Genomic DNA, 20,047 nt, shown 5'->3' with positions numbered 1-20,047 from the left:
CTAAGTCAGCTGGGACAGGCTCCAGACCCACCGTGACCCTGATGAGGATAAGTGGTTAAATGGATGGAGATCAGTGGCCAGCATAGTAGTTTACTAAACCATTGCTGCTCTCATTGGTGCTACAACAAGAAATAATAGAAAAATACAAGGTCTACTTTCAATCTGCAGTCAGTCACTTGGTCACAGCGCCCCTCTCCCCCTCTCCCCTCGGGCTGCACAGATCTGAGGCTCTGTGTGGGAGATGTGTGTAATGAACCATGCGGGATGCTGTTACGTGCCAGCGAATAAGGGGACACATCTTTGGTCAGTCGGCAGAAATAACTGCCTGAACGCTGACAGGACACTGAGCACTGCTAGACTGCATCTGCACATTGTGTTACAAGATGCTCGAATAGATGTCAACACCGGAAGCGTGACGATTTGACCTTCAAGTAAAAGATTACATATACTTAGGAAAACAAGAGAAAATATTTTTTAAACATAAAAGAAGTGTAATGTTAATTAACTACTATTTTATAATTAACAATGCAATTGGATTTTAAAGAGCTGCTGAGGGAAATGTTCACACTGCCATGCACTGCTCTCGTACAGCCTGGATATTTTGGGAGCCAAATCATCGCCATGGAAACAGGGAACCCCCGTGTACGTGCGTCACACCTTAGCAACCAGGAGTTTCATGGACTCACCTTCCTGTCTTACTGCCGTCGGCCCCCATCAACGGGACAGGACATCAGCACTGTGAGCTCAGTGCGACACCTGCTCCTCATCCATGCGCACCGGGGCGAACCGTCCGCAGTTTCATGCGCAACACACGAGAGCAATGAAAAGGTTCAAAGCAGCTGGTTAATACTCTACACACAAACATCAGCTGATCGGGCTATCCCAAGTAAAAAATGTTGGAGATATGGCGGCATGGAAACAATTAATCTGAGTATGGACAACGTCAGCGCAAAACCGCCCACAGCTCTGTCAGCCAATGAGGGTGCAGCCTGTGGAGGTCAGCTCCCCCTGCTGCTCTGCGTCATCGCAGCCACACGCAGACCTGTGACGTTTCATGTTATCCTCTGCTCATCAGGCCACACAGTCCTTTTTAGTTTGCAGAGAATAAATACACGCATCGTGATACATCATGCATTCTTCAGAGCTCAGCTCAGTTATTCTAAAAATAAACCAGTGCATGCATAAGCAATACTTCCACATTAAAGGGACATTACAGAGAGATTTGGTTTTTCTGTGATTTGTTGCCCCCAGTTTAGAGTGTAACCCGCTGTGGTAAATGTGACAGCTGTACACGTGTTTTGTTTTGATTTCATTACTTGATCATGTCCACAAAGGATGCTGAGCCCAGTTATATTGCCTGCTTGCTCAGCTCTGGTTCTGGCACGACACTGGCTCCTCTTCCCGGTGGTCCAAACCTAACACTCCTCCCAATGCTGTGAGCTCACAGTCTAGGCAGCACAGCTAACAAACCTCTAACATAAGCTAACAGCAGCTACAGCTTGCAGCCGTATACTTTACTGTCCGTCAGGAAAGTCGTAAATCACAGAGGTGAGGCGGGGAAGCCGGAAGACATCAGAGAGAAAAGCAGAAAACATTTTCCCAAAAAATGATTAGTTTTAACAAAAAAAAAAAAAAATCAGTCTGTAATAATGTCTGATAACTGAATGATCAAAAAGTCTGAATTAAATCAAATCACTGAACACATGAAGCACGAAGCACAACAAAACAGAATCCAAATCATGACGTGACAGCGCAAGTGCCTTTTATTTGGGACTAAGAACAAAAAAGCAAACATGCCATCCATACATTTTACTTTAACATGTATTTACCAATGTGTGGCCGTTTCTACAAAATAAACCAAACTGTTGAGCTTAAATAAACAAGTAGAAAAGGTTTTGTGAATCCATGAGGGGGGCGGTGGGGGTTAAAAGAAGCATCAACTGGACAGCGTCAGGTTCAGTCATCCTCGTCGAAGTCCCTCTACCCTGGGGAGGTTTGGGTCCCCGCTGGCTTAGCCATAATGATCTGAAAGAAGACGGCAAGTCAGTCACTCACTTTCTGACTGGAAATCAAGAGCGCAGACATTCCGTTACAGGCTGTGAGCTCTGAGGCAGGCAGGGAGCTTTACTAAAACATACCTGTTAGACAAGAGCTGGCGATTAAAAAAAAAAAAAAAAAAAAAACCCTCACATATCTCACACCTCAAATAATGACTTAACAATATTCAAGTCTTTGATTTATATTCCTATAGATACCCTTTATGGCGATTAAATAATCACAAGACATGGGAAAAAATGTATAATAACTTAGAGGCAAACTGAAATACGGAGTCAAAGATACTCTTCAAAAAAGGCAATATGTCTGACAGTCCATCACAGTAGCTTTCCAGCCCTCAGTAAATAAAAAAAATAAAAGGGGACCTGCAGCGTAAGCTCTGGGAGAGTGATGACTCATTCTTTCTTGAAGGTCTGTCTACGGTAACTGAGGGATCCGCTATGCTGCGTCTATATCGACGTAGTTCTATGGTCATACTCAAAATGGTCAAAACATCCAAAATATTCTTTTTTTTTTTTAAATGGTCAAAAACTTGTGAAACACTGGACACTTCTCGCTCTAAGTGGTCGACTTCTGAGCATCGTAATGGAAGGGGAGGGACCACCTGCATTGTGAAAATTGTGGCCGACGGAAGCTGCTTGAGCTGAATACAGCAAAAGACAATGTATGTTGCACATATGTTTTGGATTTATATTTGACAGTCAATGTTGCAGAACATTATTTCTGGCAAACTGCCCTGCTGAAATTAATGCACTACACTAAGAAGTACACAGTGTATTAGATAGAAGTATACTAATTGAAGTATCCAAATTGAGACACAGTGCTCATGTAGACTTGAGCTTTGCCTCTGGTGAGGTAAAATGGCTTTATAGTAGTTGGAGGAAGAAGACAACGAAGCCACTTCAGCAGCTGGAGCTGCACACTCAAATGAACTCAGGCAACATTTGTAAATTCTGGCACTTGCCTGAGGATGTCCGCTGCAATGAAGAGTTTATGAGTGCATGCAGCATGCGATCAAACAATACTCTGTTTGTGCGCGTTTAGACTGTAAGTGATCACAACCCGGTGCTGTTAAAAAACACATGAAGTGACCAGCATTTCTCTGCAGTGAGTTCTGGATCACAGCCGGTGTATGTGTGACAGGCAAAAACACATTTCACACGCAGTCAGTGTCCCGTGAGCGAGTGAACACCTCGGAGTGAGTCAAAAAACACACGCTCATCCAGGACCTACTGACAAGAGGGGGGGCGGTGTGTGTGTGTTGAGCACCCTCTAATGGTGAGTTTCGAATTGATCAGGCGCTTCATCCCAATCGTCCTTGTCCCAGTGGCCTCTCTGCTTGGGAGCTCTGGGTCCCCCTGCAGCTTTAGCCATGAGATCGCATCGCACATAACACACACACTACAGTTAACTACCCGGAGACCTGGATCCTGTGTTAAATTCTTCGCACCGTTCTGTTGTGTTGCACACCACAGTAAACACGGAGTGTGGCATGTTGTGGTTTTTAAAATATCCACCAAGCAAATTAAAATCTTCATATTAGATACATATCCAATTTAACAGCAAAATGTGGCTAGTCACTGTTACTGACTGTAGTTTGAGTCAAAGAATTATGTAATAGTTTCATGTTTTTTATCTAAATCCTGTTTTAAAAAAAAGAAAAAAGAAAAGACCTAAAGCAATCAATTGATCTCATTAACAGAGTGTGCTGTTGCAGAAGCCTGATGGAGGTAATTCCTCTACGCCAGACCTCCATGTCCACAAATGTATCATACACGTCAATGTAGCGGCACTGGGTGGCAAATATGTCAAATGATTTTTTAACCAATCCCACTTATGCCAAAACACTAAATAGTAATATGTAGCTGAAATAGTCACAAACAGGCACTCTTATGTTTGTGGCATGTATGCTGGAAAAAAAAAAAAAAAAAAAAAAAAAAAATTCAGGCTGTTTCAGCCATTTAAAAACAAAGAAAGTCAAATTTGTGAATCATTTTAAAAGACTTCGTCATCATCACTAGGGACGAATTGACTTTAAAACGCACAGAAATCAGGAAGTATCAAACAACACACACAATTGTGTTTTGGTCTGTTCAGAAAATCTGTTGACAATAGTCGCCTTTTAAGGACTGAACGTTGGACATATGATGACTGTGTGTCATGAGTGTTTGTTTGTGTGTGTGTGTACACACCTGGTCGACCCTCAGTACTGTGATGGCAGCGTTGGTGGCCAGTTTGAGCCCCAGTGTTTGACCAGATAAGGCTCCACAATGCCTGCTTCAAGCATGTCCTCACAGCAGGTCCGTCGGCCTAAAGACAACGTGGCATCGACCAATCAGTGATCAGAACCAAACACAGACATGAATTTCGTGTGATGATTAGGCATAACAGACATGCTAAAAGCAATTTGTAGAGATTGATTAGTTCAATAGATCAATTTATGAACAAATATAAATTCAACTGTGATCGAGTTATAGAGTTGTAGTAATACTTGAGTACACACCACCCTCGATGTCGAAGCCCATGTTTTGTTCCCCTCGTGATGTGCAGAGTACATTTTAGAGATCAGCTCGCTGCCCTTCACGCCGGAGTTCTCGGCCAGTGCACGGGGCAAAGCCTCGAAGGCTCAGCAAACTTTTTGATGGCGTACTGCTCAGACCTGGGCAGGACTACAGAGAAACACAGACGCCGGTTTTTAGAACTATCAGCCAACAAGAGAGGCATAGTGTGAAACTGGGTGCATGGAGTTAATATATTCAGATGTACAACCTCTCCATATGAGGTGAGCTGCTTGGCCAGTTCGATCTCGGTGGCTCCTGCTCCAGGTAGCAGTCGCTTGTCCTAGAAACAGTGAAGAACACAGAAACTGTCAGCAAGTATCAAACTGATCAAAACAACGTGACATAACTAGGATTGAAAGCAGATATTTTTACAGTTATGTAGTTTCAGTTATTGACATTTAATTTAGATTTCTTGTTTGTGTCGACTTACCCGACCAGAACCTGAAGGTGTTGACGCCGTCATCGATAGCCCTCTCAATGTCATCCATCAGGTTGTCAGTGGAGCCCCTGATCACCACTGTGAGATGGCACGTCTTCTTTCTCTGTTTAAAACAATCGAGACCAAAACGACACTAAAGCGTGAAACTTGGAGAGCAAAGATCAGCTTTTAAAACAAAAACTTGAACAAACTGTCATTACCGTGTTTGAAGACGACCACCTGAGTGTCCCGACTCTGTCAGGTACACGTTGTCACAGTGACCCATCTCCTCCGGAGTTGGAGCAGTCTAAGTAAACAGATTGGTACATGATATAAAGGTCGGTTTTCTGACGGTTCAAATAGCTGAGTGAACCAAACAATGGTGACACTCACCATCCTGGGCAGTGCTACGGCTCCCACAGTCTTACATAGCCTCCGGAGGTCCCACTTGGAGTTAAGCCTGATGAGGAAAAGGGAAAACTTATTTTTAGGTTTTATTTTGAAGGAGCAAATCTGATAATTCACTCTTATTTTGATGATGGAGGCCATCTTTCTTACTGACCACATGAGCTTGTATTTGTTGGCTTAGTGCAGCGCCATGTCAGCACTTTCCCCCCGGTTACCACCACGTTGGCAACCGGCCTCCTTGAGGGCCTTCACCTGGGCCTCCATCATGTCCTCCTCTCCCTTACTGAAGTCCATGAGCTCCTGTGCGTTATTTATCAGCACTGTGCCCTGCGAGACAGATACGATAGTGTCAGCACCAAAAACAGTACATGTTCGTTATTCAAATGCTCCAGGAAACCATGATGTCTCAGAGAGAGAGATGGAAGTGTTCATTACCTTGGTCTCCGTCACTGTGGCAGTCAAAGGGACAGAGTACACGGCGATCTTGGCGTCTTTAACTGATGTGATGTCCTCGGTTCTCCGGTTACGTCCCACATGACCATAACATGTGAGTGTGAATGGTTGTTTGTCTCTATGTGCCCTGTGATGAACTGGGGACTTGTCCAGGGTGTACCCCATCTAAGTCAGCTGGGACAGGCTCCAGACCCACCGTGACCCTGATGAGGATAAGTGGTTAAATGGATGGAGATCAGTGGCCAGCATAGTAGTTTACTAAACCATTGCTGCTCTCATTGGTGCTACAACAAGAAATAATAGAAAAATACAAGGTCTACTTTCAATCTGCAGTCAGTCACTTGGTCACAGCGCCCCTCTCCCCCTCTCCCCTCGGGCTGCACAGATCTGATGCTCTGTGCTGGGAGATGTGTGTAATGAACCATGCGGGATGCTGTTATCGTGCCAGCCGAATAAGGGGACACATCTTTGGTCAGTCGGCAGAAATAACTGCCTGACAGCTGACAGGACACTGAGCACTGCTAGACTGCATCTGCACATTGTGTTACAAGATGCTCGAATAGATGTCAACACCGGAAGCGTGACGATTTGACCTTCAAAGTAAAAGATTACATATTACTTAGGAAAACAAGAGAAAAATATTTTTAAACATAAAATGAAGTGTAATGTTAACTAACTACTATTTTATAATTAACAATGCAATTGGATTTTAAAGAGCTGCTGAGGGAAATGTTCACAAAGTCATGCACTGCTCTCGTACAGCCTGGATATTTTGGGAGCCAAATCATCGCCATGGAAACAGGGAACCCCCGTGTACGTGCGTCACACCTTAGCAACCAGGAGTTTCATGGACTCACCTTCCTGTTCTTACTGCCGTCGGCCCCCATCAACGTGACAGGACATCAGCACTGTGAGCTCAGTGCGACACCTGCTCCTCATCCATGCGCACCGGGGCGAACCGTCCGCAGTTTCATGCGCAACACACGAGAGCAATGAAAAAGGTTCAAAGCAGCTGGTTAATACTCTACATCAACAAACATCAGCTGATCGGGCTATCCCAAGTAAAAAATGTTGGAGATATGGCGGCATGGAAACAAGTTAATCCTGAGTATGGACAACGTCAGCGCAAAACCGCCCACAGCTCTGTCAGCCAATGAGGGTGCAGCCTGGTGGAGGTCAGCTCCCCCTGCTGCTCTGCGTCATCGCAGCCACACGCAGACCTGTGACGTTTCATGTTATCCTCTGCATCATCAGGCCACACAGTCCTTTTAGTTTGCAGAGAATAAATACACGCATCAGTGATACATCATGCATTCTTCAGAGCTCAGCTCAGTTATTCTAAAAATAAACCAGTGCATGCATAATTTGCAATACTTCCACATTAAAGGGACATTACAGAGAGATTTGTGTTTTTCTGTGATTTGTTGCCCCCAGTTTAGAGTGTAACCCTGCTGTGGTAAATGTGGACAGCTGTACACGTGTTTGTTATGATTTCATTACTTGATCATGTCCACAAAAGGATGCTGAGCCCAGTTATATTGCCTGCTTGCTCAGCTCTGGTTCTGGCACGACACTGGCTCCTCTTCCCGGTGGTCCAAACACTAACACTCCTCCCAATGCTGTGAGCTCACAGTCTAGGCAGCACAGCTAACAAACCTCTAACATAAGCTAACAGCAGCTACAGCTTGCAGCCGTATACTTTACTGTCCGTCAGGAAAGTCTGTAAATCACAGAGGTGAGGCGGGGAAGCCGGAAGACATCAGAGAGAAAAGCAGAAAACATTTTCTCCATAAAATATGATTTAGTTTTTACAAAAAAAAAAAAATCAGTCTGTAATAATGTCTGATAACTGAATGACTCAAAAAGTCTGAATTTAAATCAAATCTACTGAACACATGAAGCATCGAAGCACAACAAAAAAAGAATCCAAATCATGACGTGACAGCGCAAGTGCCTTTTATTTGGGACTAAGAACATAAAAAGCAAACAGTGCCATCCATACATTTTACTTTAACATGTTATTTTAACCAATGTGTGGCCGTTTCTACAAAATAAACCAAACTGTTGAGCTTTAAATAAACAAGTAGAAAAGGTTTTGTGAATCCATGAGGGGGGCGGTGAGGGTTAAAAGAAGCATCAACTGGACAGCGTCAGGTTCAGTCATCCTCGTCGAAGTCCTTCCTACCCTGGGGAGGTTTGGGTCCCCCTGCTGGCTTAGCCATAATGATCTGAAAGAAGACGGCAAGTCAGTCACTCACTTTCTGACTGGAAATCAAGAGCGCAGACATTCACGTTACAGGCTGTGAGCTCTGAGGCAGGCAGGGAGCTTTACTAAAACATACCTGTTAGACAAGAGCTGGCAGATTTAAAAAAAAAAAAAAAACCCTCACATATCTCACACCTCAAATAATGACTTAACAATATTCAAAGTCTTTGATTTATATTCCTATAGATACCAAGATGGTCCCTTTATGGCGATTAAATAATCACAAGATCATGGGAAAAAATGTATAATAACTTAGAGGCAAACTGAAATACGGAGTCTAAAGATACTCTTCAAAAAAGGCAATATGTCTGACAGTCCATCACAGTAGCTTTCCAGCCCATCAGTAAATAAAAAAAATAAAAGGGGACCTGCAGCGTAAGCTCTGGGAGAGTGATGACTCATTCTTTCTTGAAGGTTCTGTCTACCGGTAACTGAGGGATCCGCTATGCTGCGTCTATATCGACGTAGTTCTATGGTCATACTCAAAATGGTCAAAACATCCAAAATATCTTCTTTTTTTTTTTTAAATGGTCAAAAACTTGTGAAACACTGGACACTTCTCGCTCTAAGTGGTCGACTTCTGAGCATCGTAATGGAAGGGGAGGGACCACCTGCATTGTGAAAATTGTGGCCGACGGAAGCTGCTTGAGCTGGATACAGCAAAAGAGAAATGTATGTTGCACATATGTTTTGGATTTATATTTTGACAGTCAAATGTTGCAGAACAACAATTTCTGGCAAACTGCCCTGCTGAAATTAATGCACTACACTAAGAAGTACACAGTGTATTAGATAGAAGTATACTAATTGAAGTATCCAAATTGAGACACAGTGCTCATGTAGGACTTGAGCTTTGCCTCTGGTGAGGTAAAATGGCTTTATAGTAGTTGGAGGAAGAAGACAACGAAGCCACTTCAGCAGCTGGAGCTGCACATCTCAAATGAACTCATGCAACATTTGTAAATTCTGCACTTGCCTGAGGATGTCCGCTGCAATGAAGAGTTTATGAGTGCATGCAGCATGCGATCAAACCATACTCTGTTTGTGCGCGTTTAGACTGTAAGTGATCACACCCGGTGCTGTTAAAAAACACATGAAGTGACTCAGCATTTCTCTGCAGTGAGTTCTGGATCACAGCCGGTGTTAGTTGTGACAGGCAAAAACACATTTCACACGCAGTCAGTGTCCCGTGAGCGAGTGAACACCTCGGAGTGAGTCAAAAAACACACGCTCATTCCAGGACCTACTGACAAGAGGGGGGGGCGGTGTGTGTGTGTGAGCGCCCTCTAATGGTGAGTTTCGAATTGATCAGGCGCTTCATCCCAATCGTCCTTGTCCCAGTGGCCTCTCTGCTTGGGAGCTCTGGGTCCCCCTGCAGCTTTAGCCATGATGATCTGCATCGCACATATACACACACACTACAGTTAACTACCCGGAGACCTGGATCCTGTGTTAAATTCTTCGCACCGTTCTTGTGTGTTGCACACCACAGTAAACACGGAGTGTGGCATGTGTTGTTTTTAAAATATCCACCAAGCAAATTAAAATCTTCATATTAGATACATTATCCAATTTAACAGCAAAATGTGGCTAGTCACTGTTACTGACTGTAGTTTGAGTCAAAGAATTATGTAATAGTCTTCATGTTTTTATCTAAATCCTGTTTTTAAAAAAAGAAAAAAGAAAAGACCTAAAGCAATCAATTGATCTCATTAACAGAGTGTGCTGTTGCAGAAGCCTGATGGAGGTAATTCCTCTACGCCAGACCTCCATGTCCACAAATGTATTCATACACGTCAATGTAGCGGCACTGGGTGGCAAATATCTCATAATGATTTTTTAACCAATCCCACTTATGCCAAAACACTAAATATGTAAATATGTAGCTGAAAATAGTCACAAACAAATGCACTCTTATTGTTTGTGGCATGTATGCTGAAAAAAAAAAAAAAAAAAAAAAAAAAAAAAATTCAGGCTGTTTCAGCCATTTAAAAACAAAGAAAGTCAAATTTGTGAATCATTTTAAAAAGACTTCGTCATCATCACTAGGGACGAATTGACTTTAAAACGCACAGTGAAAGTCAGGAAGTATTCAAACACACACACATTGTGTTTTGGTCTGTTCAGAAAATCTGTTGACAATAAGTCGCCTTTTAAGGACTGAACGTTGGACATATGATGATCTGTGTGTCATGAGTGTTTGTTTGTGTGTGTGTACACACCTGGTCGACCCTCAGTACTGTGATGGCAGCGTTGGTGGCCAGTTTGATGCCCCAGTGTTTGACCAGATAAGGCTCCACGATGCCTGCTTCAAGCATGTCCTTCACAGCAGGTCCGTCGGCCTAAAGACAACGTGGCATCGACCAATCAGTGATCAGAACCAAACACAGACATGAATTTCTATGATGATTAGGCATAACAGACATGCTAAAAGCAATTTGTAGAGATTGATTAGTTCAATAGATCAATTTATGAACAAATATAAATTCAACTGTGATCGAGTTATACAGTTGTAGTTATACTTGAGTACACACACCTCGATGTCGAAGCCCATGTTCTTGTTCCCCTCATGATGTGCAGAGTACATTTTAGAGATCAGCTCGCTGCCCTTCACACCGGAGTTCTCGGCCAATGCACGGGGCAAAGCCTCGAAGGCTTCAGCAAACTTTTTGATGGCGTACTGCTCCAGACCTGGGCAGGACTACAGAGAAACACAGACGCCACGGTTTTAGAACTTATCAGCCAACAAGAGAGGCATTAGTGTGAAACTGGGTGCATGTGAGTTAATATATTCAGATGTACATACCTCTCCATATGAGGTGAGCTGCTTGGCCAGTTCGATCTCGGTGGCTCCTGCTCCAGGTAGCAGTCGCTTGTCCTAGAAACAGTGAAGAACACAGAAACTGTCAGCAAGTATCAAACTGATCAAAACAACGTGACATAACTAGGATTGAAAGCAGATATTTTTACAGTTATGTAGTTTAATTTAGATTTCTTGTTTTGTGTCGACTTACCCTGACCAGAACCTTGAAGGTGTTGACGCCGTCATCGATAGCCCTCTCAATGTCATCCATCAGGTTGTCAGTGGAGCCCCTGATCACCACTGTTGAGATGGCACCGTCTTCTTTCTCTGTTTAAAACAATCGAGACCAAAACGACACTTAAAGCGTGAAACTTAGAGAGCAAAGATCAGCTTTTAAAACGAAAATTCGAACAAACTGTCGTTTACCGTGTTTGAAGACGACCACCTGAGTGTCTCCGACCTCTGTCAGGTACACGTTGTCACAGTGACCCATCTCCTCCGGAGTTGGAGCAGTCTAAGTAAACAGATTGGTACATGATATAAAGGTCTGTTTTCTGACGGTTCAAATAGCTGATGTGAACCAAACATGGTGACACTCACCATCCTGGGCAGTGCTACGGCTCCCACAGTCTTACATAGCCTCCTGAGGTCCCACTTGGAGTTAAGCCTGATGAGGAAAAGGGAGAACTTATGGTTTAGGTTTTATTTTGAAGGAGCAAATCTGATAATTCACTCTTATTTTGATGATCGGAGGCCATCTTTCTTACCTGACCACCATGAGCTTGTATTTGTTGGCGTAGTGCAGCGCCATGTCAGCCACTTTCCCCCCAGTTACCACCACGTTGGCACCGGCCTCCTTGATGGCCTTCACCTGGGCCTCCATCATGTCCTCCTCTCCCTTACTGAAGTCCATGAGCTCCTGTGCGTTATTTATCAGCACTGTGCCCTGCGAGACAGATACGATTAGTGTCAGCACCAAAAACAGTACATGTTCGTTATTCAAATGCTCCAGGAAACCATGATGTCTCAGAGAGAGAGATGGAAGTGTTCATTACCTTGGTCTCCGTCACTGTGCAGTCAAAGGGACAGGAGTACACGGCGATCTTGGCGTCTTTAACTGATGTGATGTCTCCCTCTGCCTCCTTCTTAAACACCATGCCATGCAGCATGGAGGACGCCGTCACACCACAACCCTGAAAACGCCACAGGTGTTAAAGTTAAAAAGGCATATGATGCATGCAGGTGGAATATATTCAACCGACACGGCAGCTTACCAAAATCTTGCACACTCTGACGCTATCAACGTTGAAATTTCCAGACTCTGGGAAGATGGAAACTGTAGCATGAACCAGAAAGAGAAAAAAGGTCAGAGAAGTCAAAAATATGAACACTGCCATCCAGTGAACTAGCTTTGACAGGTGGCTAGTGTGAATTGCTGACTCACTGCAGGCCTGTGCGATGAGGTTGGCGAGGAAGTCTTCGTTGCCGTACTGTTTGCTTATGACCGCTGTACGGATGAGAGATGTGGCCTCTTTAACGTCGTGGAGGTTCTTGGCAGAGGAACATACACAGTCTGGAAGGACCTCCAGAGCCTTTTTACATGCGCTCTCATAGCCTTCAATCACCTGTGATAAAAAACATGAAGAGGACAATGAGCAACACGTCGCATTACTCAAGAAAACGACGACGATCTCTGACCAAAATCGGTTTACCTCCGACACAGAAAGCCCCATTCTCAGCAGCTCTTCTGCGAGCTCCAGCAGAGCTCCGGCAAACACCAGGACAAAGTTTGTGCCGTCTCCAACCTCCTGCTCTTGCATGTGAGACGCCATCACAATCATCTTGGCTGCCGGGTGCTGCACCTGGAAAATGAAAGGACCAGTTCATTTCACTGCCTTCTTTCATGAATTACACTTGCGCGCTGTGCATCGAAACAGAAATGTCTCCTCACCTCGAGCTCTCGGAGAATTGTCGCAGCGTCATTGGTGACAAACAGCTTCTCCAGGTGGTTGATGACCATTTTGTTCATACCTTAAAACAAGACGATTTTACAGATTAATACAAGTCAAAGCAGCACTGATATGAACGGATAATATTTCTGGAGGACAGTGCTCACCATTGGGCCCGTAGGCGGTGCGTGTGGTCTGAGAAAGCTCCTTACAGGCTTTGATGTTACGGAAGACTGCCTCTTCAAGCCCAGAGTAGTGCTGCATCAGAGAACATCATTATGAATACATGTCATACATGATATTATATCTCATAAGTAATGTGTGAGCAATGAGATAACGGTCTGCTAATTCAAAAAAAAAAAAAACAGGAAGCATCATCATCATCATCATCATCATCATCATCATCTGTGAGCAGCAGGGCGGACAAACTGTGACAGTGAGCTACAGGGTGTGACTGTTGTCTGGTTATCACTGCAGCTACAACTCATATGCCGCATGTATAAGGGCTAAGAGGAGTCAGACAGCAGCTCTCCGGCTGCATCACTCCGCGGCCTCGCTTCCTTCTAGAAGTCTCCCCACATGACTGAGCTAGCTCCGGGGCTAACACTAGCTAGCAATGCTAAGTCACACAGACGCATCCGGAGGAAAAAAAAAGCCACCGAAACTACTCCAACACGCCGATTTAACACCCACCTTGGCGCCATCCTTCAACATTTGGGCAAAGCCCGGAGCTTTGGGGACGTGGAGAGCCATTTGGTGATGTTTAGCAGCCCCGGTATCTTGGAGAAGGTAGCCGCGGCGTGGGTTCAGCTCTGGGTACAAAGCCGGAGAGACAGAGGAGGAGCGATATGAGCGAGGCGTGGGGCTGAGGACGGGGCGCAGCGAGGGACCAACCGAGCGAGGCTCGACCCACCTGCCATGACCACGACTGGCCACTAGGGGGAAGTGTTGCTTTATGTTTTTTATTATTCTATATCATACAGTACCTAACAGTCTAAGTATATAATGTAAACGTAGTAAAATAAAAGTACATCAAAAATGTTATAAATTGTAATATCACTGCTCTTTAATGTTACAATTATTATTTTTAATAATTTTAATGAATACAATTTATTTTTCTATTAATTCTGGCTGGCTGAGTGTAAAAATAAAAGGATGTGTACATGAATAAGACACACACACTAAAGTAATACTAGTAGTACATGTGATATTCTCCAAATATATTTTTATATTTCAGCTTCAGTTCTTTCTTTTATGTTGAATCAAGGTGTGTTGTGCTAAAATGGGTGGAAGTGAAAAACATGGGAATAATAACAACCAGACAAATTAGAAATAAAAAAATATATATATATTAATCAGTAGTTATTTCATTTGACTCACATTTGTATGGTTCTGTGAAAGGTCGACATCTACACTGAATGTCACGGATAAAAACAATACCCTCAACAACCAAACCAATGAAGACATGTTTACAATAGAAAAGTGACATTAGCATTAGTGTTGTTAACAGGAAGGTATTATTTTGGTACAAATTACAATTGCCACATGTTACAATATTAAGAGACGAGACTTTTGGCTTGTTGAAGCATACAGGTTTTATTTTGAGATTTGATTTTTTCACATTCATTCAGGGACATTGGCTCCCTTTCTCTCATTATTGCAGAGCAGGGTGTACTAATACACTGAAATGACAGAATAGTGTTTTACCTCATTGGAGGCTAAATGTTTGACAGTCACTACACTAATAACCTGCGGGATATGGCTTTATAACATCATTATCTTTGTCATCAGTTAATGAGTCATCACAGCTTTCCATTGCATTATCAAATGATTTATGCAGACAGTGCTGTAGCAGGAATAATCCACAGGCCATTAAAGGTGCTGTCCTCAGTGCCGCAATCTAAATCTGCCTAGGCTACATAATATTTTTTTAAAAAGTCCCCTTTCATAGAAAATACACTTTACAATTTGGCTTAATTAAATGACTTATAAAAAAATACACATAACAAATGTTAGTAACATTATTGCATATACATATATAATAGAGGAAACGTATGCATCTCCTCTCCGTCTGTAAATAGTGTTAGTTCTGCAGATACAGTTTTGGTCTTTTGCAGCATTTGTTTCATGAAAATTTCAGAAACTGGCAACACGTTTCTATGCAGAGTGAAAATAGAAATATTAGTACTTAGAAAATGTAACTAGGACATTTGGTTGTAGCAGCTACGACAGATACATACACCACAGTACAAAAATCCCTTTGGTAGCTACATTTAAGATATTTTACTCCCAACTAGCTAACCTGAGACGTGTAAACACACAAGAAATACTTGGATGTTGCTAATTTCACGTGGTATAGATAGAAAAAGAACAAGCTGTCATGTAACACTCTCCCAGTGTCACGACAACACTACATGTAAATGTAACAGTAACACATCGATATATGATAAATGTGAACATGTCTATAAGTACTGTGTTTACAGTACACACACACACGCAGATCAGTTGGGTTTGCGAATAGTGTTCACAGCTGTGTGGGCCCAGCCTCCCAGTGTGGTCGAGAGGTTTGTGGCTCGACGCGTGAGGTTTGAGCGACTCAGTTTACCGCTTGGATCCAGCTTTCTCATCACTGCTCCTCCAGAACGTTCCCTTGTACTGGTACTGCAGAGGGAAAGAACAACAGTTACTGCAGAACACAAATAGGGAGGTGAGTGAAGAAAGCGTCTGCAGGCATCATGGCTAACGATTAATGAAAGGTGGGATCAATTCACTCCTATATTCTCTAGGTGTATGTAAAAACTGCAGGGAAAATGTTTCTCAAGCAGAAACGTAATAAAAACAAAATAGGCAACATTTATCAGTATTTAAGTCCTTTTATGAACTGAACAGAATTTGGATAACAATTTGAAATTTCAGACATGAGAAGACTTGCAGACACATTGGTGAGTACATAAGGAAGTTAGGACGAGTCGATGTCAAGCAAAGGGTAAGTAAAGGATAAAGGAAGCGTGAGTCTGACAGAAAAGAAGAGAATCCTCTGTTTGGGTCAGAGATAAATTTGTCCATGCATCTAAATACAGACAAGAGGTGAGCTCTGCCATGCGCTTTCCTGTCACAAAATGACACAGAGCATACGTTTCCATGACTCCTCTGGTTTTAGAAGCATTTTTATATTTGGATTTACCTTCTTCCCTACTCCGCAATTAGGGAATAGTTGAACTGCCTGTTGTAGGAAGAAAACAAATGTAGGTTTCAAATTCCCAAACAATGAGCTTTTCATACAGCGGGGAAAGCAGCTGGCAGCATGTAACGCACACTAGTAACAGGCAAGGTCACCATCTGTGTCTGTGCTTGTCACAGCGTTCCTGCTGCATTCAACAGTTTGAATATCAACACAGGAAGTGATGTAAATATATTCAAATCTCTTTCTGTCATTTCATCTGGCTCCAATTCCCACACCCACACCCTCTCCTCCTCACTCCCTCCTCATGCGAATAAGAGAGACAGACCCAGTTTCAAACCGACCCCGGGAGGAATGTATTCGGGGGGAGGGGAAGGAAGTCTGGGGCCTCTGGAGTGGGGCTGCAGATTGGGATTCTTTAGGTGGGAGGGTGAAGAGTGCTGTCATGCGCCTCTGTGGCCTCTCTATGCGGAGTATGTACTCTATGAATAAAAGGAAATGGAACAGTGGCTGCCATAACTCAAAATGAAGATGCTTTACCTGTCATCTCTACCAATGATGTTATCGAAGGCCTTGGACAGACGTTTGAGCCTCTTGAGTCCACTGGATACTGACTCCAAATCTTGGTCAAACTTTCTGTTACAGCAAAGAAACAAATAGTCAGAGCAGAGAAAACCGGAAAACCACAAATCAGAATCAGGAACAAGCTGACTGCCAAGTAGATTTTCACAGACGAAGAACTTATCTTAGTGTTTTTGCACAAAACAAACATTAAGTAAAAAATAAAGATGATCGAAGAGAAAAATACTAGATGTTATGAATATACATAAATAGTTTTGTGCAGGAATGTGCAAGTATTCACCAGATAGCTTGCTCACAGTATATAGAATGTTTAAAAGTACTCACAGCCTCTGGTTCTGTGTGTTGGGGGAGGCAAAGGGACTTCGTAGTGCAGCCATGCGGACCAGTTGCCTCCTGCCTCCTCCTGTTCTCACTCCCCGTACGCCAGCCTCGGGAGTTTTTCGTCCTCTAGAGCCCGGGGTACGTCCGGGTGTGGCTCCTGCTCTGGGGGTGCGCCTGGGTGTCGCTCCTGCTCGACCAGGAGTGCGCCTCGGGGTGTGGGAAGTTGATGCACCAGCTTCATCCCCATCACACATTCTACCTGGGGTCTGTACCAAACACTCCTCCCGGGTAAACTCTCTGGTCCTCTGCATCCTCTGTGCAAGGGAGAAGAGAGAGATGATGAGAAGGAAACAAAACAAATTGCAAATGATGCATTTGTATCATAAACTGAATAAAAAACAATTCAAATGGCATCAGCATATCGCTCCATCTACCTGGTAAACTCCACTGATGGAGTTCCGAGCACTGCGGGTAAGTTTGCGGACTGTGTTGGTCTTTTTCTGTTCCTTCGTGGGTTCCCAGGTCGGGTTCTCTGGGAGGGAGTTGACCTGGACTGATCGCAGTGGAAGCCGCTTGCGTAGTGACATCCGCAAAGAGTTGAGCGAAGACGAGGAGGGAAGCTTGCGGAAACGGTCTGGGGCTTCCGGGGAACTCTCTGGTCCGTCAGACTCATCCAGGACTGTGTGCGCACGCCAGACTCCCACCACGGCTCTGCCAACTCCATCCATCACTGAAGACGTCATGCTGACTGAGCTTACCTACAAGAGGGAAAACAGAACCACAGAGTATGCATTTTAATAAAACATCTTTAATAGCTGCTTTACACTTTGCTGCAGCAGATAGTTAAAAAAAAAAGATGAATCAGTGAATAGGAAGAAGAAGAGACACTTTTATTAATCCCTCGAGGGGAAATTTACTCAGTTTTACATGCATTTTTACCCAAAACACACACACACACACACACAAAAATTTAGTGGAGTGATGGGCAGACACCCAGAGCAGTGCCCTGCGAGTAGTTGTGGGGGGGTTTGTGCCTTGCTCAGGGGAACCTTAGCAGTGCCCAGGAGGTAAACTGGCATCTCTCCAGCTACCAGTCCACCGCCATACTTTGTTCCATGCTGGCCACCCTCCGGATCCCCAAGCCAAGTCTCTATGGACAATAATTAATGCTATACCCTCTGCCGTCAGCTTCTTTAATGTCAGGATTTGCTGTTCTTTTTTATTATGACTGAAAATTTTATGTTTGAGTTTCAGACAAGGTCTCAGTTTTTAAAATATTTTCTGATGACAATAAGAGGACAGACAGCTCCAACACAAGACACAGTTTAAATAAAAGAAGTGAATAACCACAATGACTCGAAACTAACCAATCCAGACACAAGGGGAAAAAGAAGTGTGAGTTATTTCCAGACGGTCAGACACAATGCTGAGCTCCGTTGAAGTTACGAAAATGTGGAGTGTTTAAACAAAGGAGGGGGATCCTATAATCGTGTTAGTGAAGGCTCTTGCTGTGTGGGCTGCCCTCCCTGTTTAACGACTGACTGATTTAAACACATACTCCAAACAAACAAAGAGCACGCAGCAGTGATTTATCACGTATGCGTCAATGGCAGCAATGATGGAGTCACACTTTCACTAACTAACAATGAACCGTCTTCACACGGTCACCGTGTTTATCACCGGACTGCAAAAGGAGGGCTGTGTCCGCGAGCTCACCGTTACGTTTCTGCGCGCTAAACTTTAAACTTCACGTAAAATGAAACGTGCGCTAAATACTCCGTGTGATACAAAAAGAAGAGCAGCTATCGAAACACAGTCTCACCTTTGAACAAATGAGCCGCTGTCCTCTCGTTTCAGCCGCCTGACTGTCGCTGCTGTGGTTTCTTTCTTTCTCTGTTTGAATTTGGCGGTGGACCGCAGACTGCACGCAGATACACGACACCACGCCCTTTACGCAAAGCCCCCCTTCGATGACGTAACACGCTACGTCTCGGCGTGCAGATGGGCATAAGTATGTTTTAAAATCATACAGTGCAGCTGTCAGCAGCAGACTGTTTTACTCGTAAAGCACAGGATTTACTTCTAGCATTAACAGTGGCTCATGTATCTGAGTGAGCCATCACCAACATGCAGCTGAATGCAGCTCATTCAACATTGATGTTAATATTTACACCTTTGCTTTTCCTCCTGGGATCTACAATGTCTCACCCTGTTTTCCCACTTCTTTTTCTCTTGTTTATGTACAACTTCATATATATGTGTATATAGATTGTGGAAAACCCCATACACCGTAAATGGTTAATGGGTTTATTACATCAACTTTAGCTCTCCTCTATATTCTTTTGACTCTTTTATGTGGCCAACAATCTTAATTTTGACTTTTATGCTTTTATTGTACCTCGAAGTGTAGATTGTAGATCTAAATGAAAGAAATGAAAACAATCTGTCCTGGCAGAACAAGGGCAAGACAAATAATACTGATTTGTCTACCCATTTGCCATGCACTGTAAGTCATCTCACATCTTTATTTGCACATTTACACAAAAATGTTATTTTCACATGACCAGCAGATGTCACAACAGTCCTGCGTGTGAAATGCCTCCAAGCACCAGCGCTTTATCATGTTCATCTATTCTCTTTTGTTCTGTGGGGATTTAACAAAGATTTAACAAGCCTCCACCTTTACATGTTTCTTTAACTTTGAATTCAAATCAATTTGTATGTATGTATTGATATTTACTTGGACACAAACTAACTAACACACAAAGGGACCAAATAAGTAAATTCTTGAAAAGAGACTCAAAACTGTTTGCATATAAGAGCCTTCACTGGGAAAATGAGCTTGTCTTCATATAGAATGTTTTATAGCCACTTTGCTGTACTGATCTGACACCTGTACACGCCTTACGCCTGAAATATCTATGAGATGGATTGCTTTGAAATATTAGGGTTTTCAGACAAATGCCACGATTTTTCCTCTGTGTGAAGCATGGAGAATATGGTTATTCATTCTGTTACAGCAGTTGTGACTCAGTCACACTATAGACGCT

General features: G+C 43.4%; 3 protein-coding genes across 8 annotated transcripts in view; all 3 read right to left on the bottom strand.

Moving 5' to 3' along the window:
• Window positions 1–7,634, bottom strand: part of rskrb (ribosomal protein S6 kinase related b) — a 27,754-nt gene extending 20,120 nt beyond the window's left edge. Inside the window, exon 1 of one of the 2 annotated variants that reach the window (XM_027273548.1) lies at window positions 6,753–7,634. In XM_027273548.1, the coding sequence (XP_027129349.1) occupies window positions 6,753–6,782 (30 nt within the window). In that variant the 5' untranslated portion in view covers window positions 6,783–7,634. Of the gene's footprint in view, window positions 1–686; window positions 845–6,752 lie in introns of those variants that run through there. The other variant, XM_010748228.3, reaches the window with a different exon arrangement.
• Window positions 7,635–7,825: 191 nt separating this feature from the next.
• Window positions 7,826–13,769, bottom strand: cct8 (chaperonin containing TCP1, subunit 8 (theta)). 4 transcript variants are annotated; one of them, XM_010748217.3, is made up of 16 exons: window positions 13,607–13,769; window positions 13,081–13,171; window positions 12,916–12,995; window positions 12,677–12,826; window positions 12,409–12,589; window positions 12,239–12,300; window positions 12,020–12,157; window positions 11,732–11,910; window positions 11,565–11,631; window positions 11,391–11,478; window positions 11,176–11,291; window positions 10,968–11,039; window positions 10,698–10,862; window positions 10,384–10,503; window positions 9,409–9,555; window positions 7,826–8,123 (listed from the first exon to the last, which is right to left on the bottom strand). In XM_010748217.3, exons 1-15 carry the CDS (start codon window positions 13,664–13,666, stop codon window positions 9,448–9,450), a joined length of 1,677 nt encoding a protein of 558 aa, XP_010746519.1. In that variant the 5' UTR covers window positions 13,667–13,769; the 3' UTR covers window positions 7,826–8,123; window positions 9,409–9,447. The 4 variants fall into 4 exon arrangements, with proteins under 4 accessions (XP_010746519.1, XP_027129348.1, XP_010746520.1 ...); XM_027273547.1 differs by having other exon boundaries at window positions 9,405–9,555; window positions 13,607–13,666; XM_010748218.3 differs by having other exon boundaries at window positions 9,413–9,555; window positions 13,607–13,666.
• A 722-nt stretch (window positions 13,770–14,491) lies between these two features.
• Window positions 14,492–19,522, bottom strand: pimreg (PICALM interacting mitotic regulator). 2 transcript variants are annotated; one of them, XM_019253142.2, is made up of 6 exons: window positions 18,820–19,301; window positions 17,432–17,755; window positions 17,001–17,311; window positions 16,635–16,730; window positions 16,098–16,136; window positions 15,465–15,574 (listed from the first exon to the last, which is right to left on the bottom strand). In XM_019253142.2, the coding sequence occupies exons 2-5, from the start codon at window positions 17,738–17,740 to the stop codon at window positions 16,106–16,108; spliced, it is 747 nt and encodes a 248-aa protein (XP_019108687.1). In that variant the 5' UTR covers window positions 17,741–17,755; window positions 18,820–19,301; the 3' UTR covers window positions 15,465–15,574; window positions 16,098–16,105. The 2 variants fall into 2 exon arrangements, with proteins under 2 accessions (XP_010746518.2, XP_019108687.1); XM_010748216.3 differs by lacking the exon at window positions 16,098–16,136 and having other exon boundaries at window positions 14,492–15,574; window positions 18,820–19,522.
• Window positions 19,523–20,047: the final 525 nt, after the last annotated feature.

Source organism: Larimichthys crocea, chromosome XXII (assembly GCF_000972845.2).
Source record: "Larimichthys crocea isolate SSNF chromosome XXII, L_crocea_2.0, whole genome shotgun sequence".
NCBI lineage: Eukaryota > Metazoa > Chordata > Actinopteri > Sciaenidae > Larimichthys > Larimichthys crocea.
This window is presented reverse-complemented; position numbering and strand designations above follow the sequence as displayed.

Coding starts and splice junctions, on each gene's coding strand:
- cct8 (XM_010748217.3), bottom strand. CDS start 13,666: ATGGCTCTCCACGTCCCCAAAGCTCCGGGCTTTGCCCAAATGTTGAAG. Junction 12,158..12,238: donor TCAGAGTGTGCAAGATTTTG/GTAAGCTGCCGT, acceptor TGGCGTTTTCAG/GGTTGTGGTGTGACGGCGTC. Junction 10,863..10,967: donor AGCTCACCTCATATGGAGAG/GTATGTACATCT, acceptor GTTTCTCTGTAG/TCCTGCCCAGGTCTGGAGCA.
- pimreg (XM_010748216.3), bottom strand. CDS start 17,740: ATGACGTCTTCAGTGATGGATGGAGTTGGCAGAGCCGTGGTGGGAGTC. Junction 17,312..17,431: donor CCATCAGTGGAGTTTACCAG/GTAGATGGAGCG, acceptor TCCCTTGCACAG/AGGATGCAGAGGACCAGAGA. Junction 15,575..16,634: donor ATCATTGGTAGAGATGACAG/GTAAAGCATCTT, acceptor TTCCCTCTGCAG/TACCAGTACAAGGGAACGTT.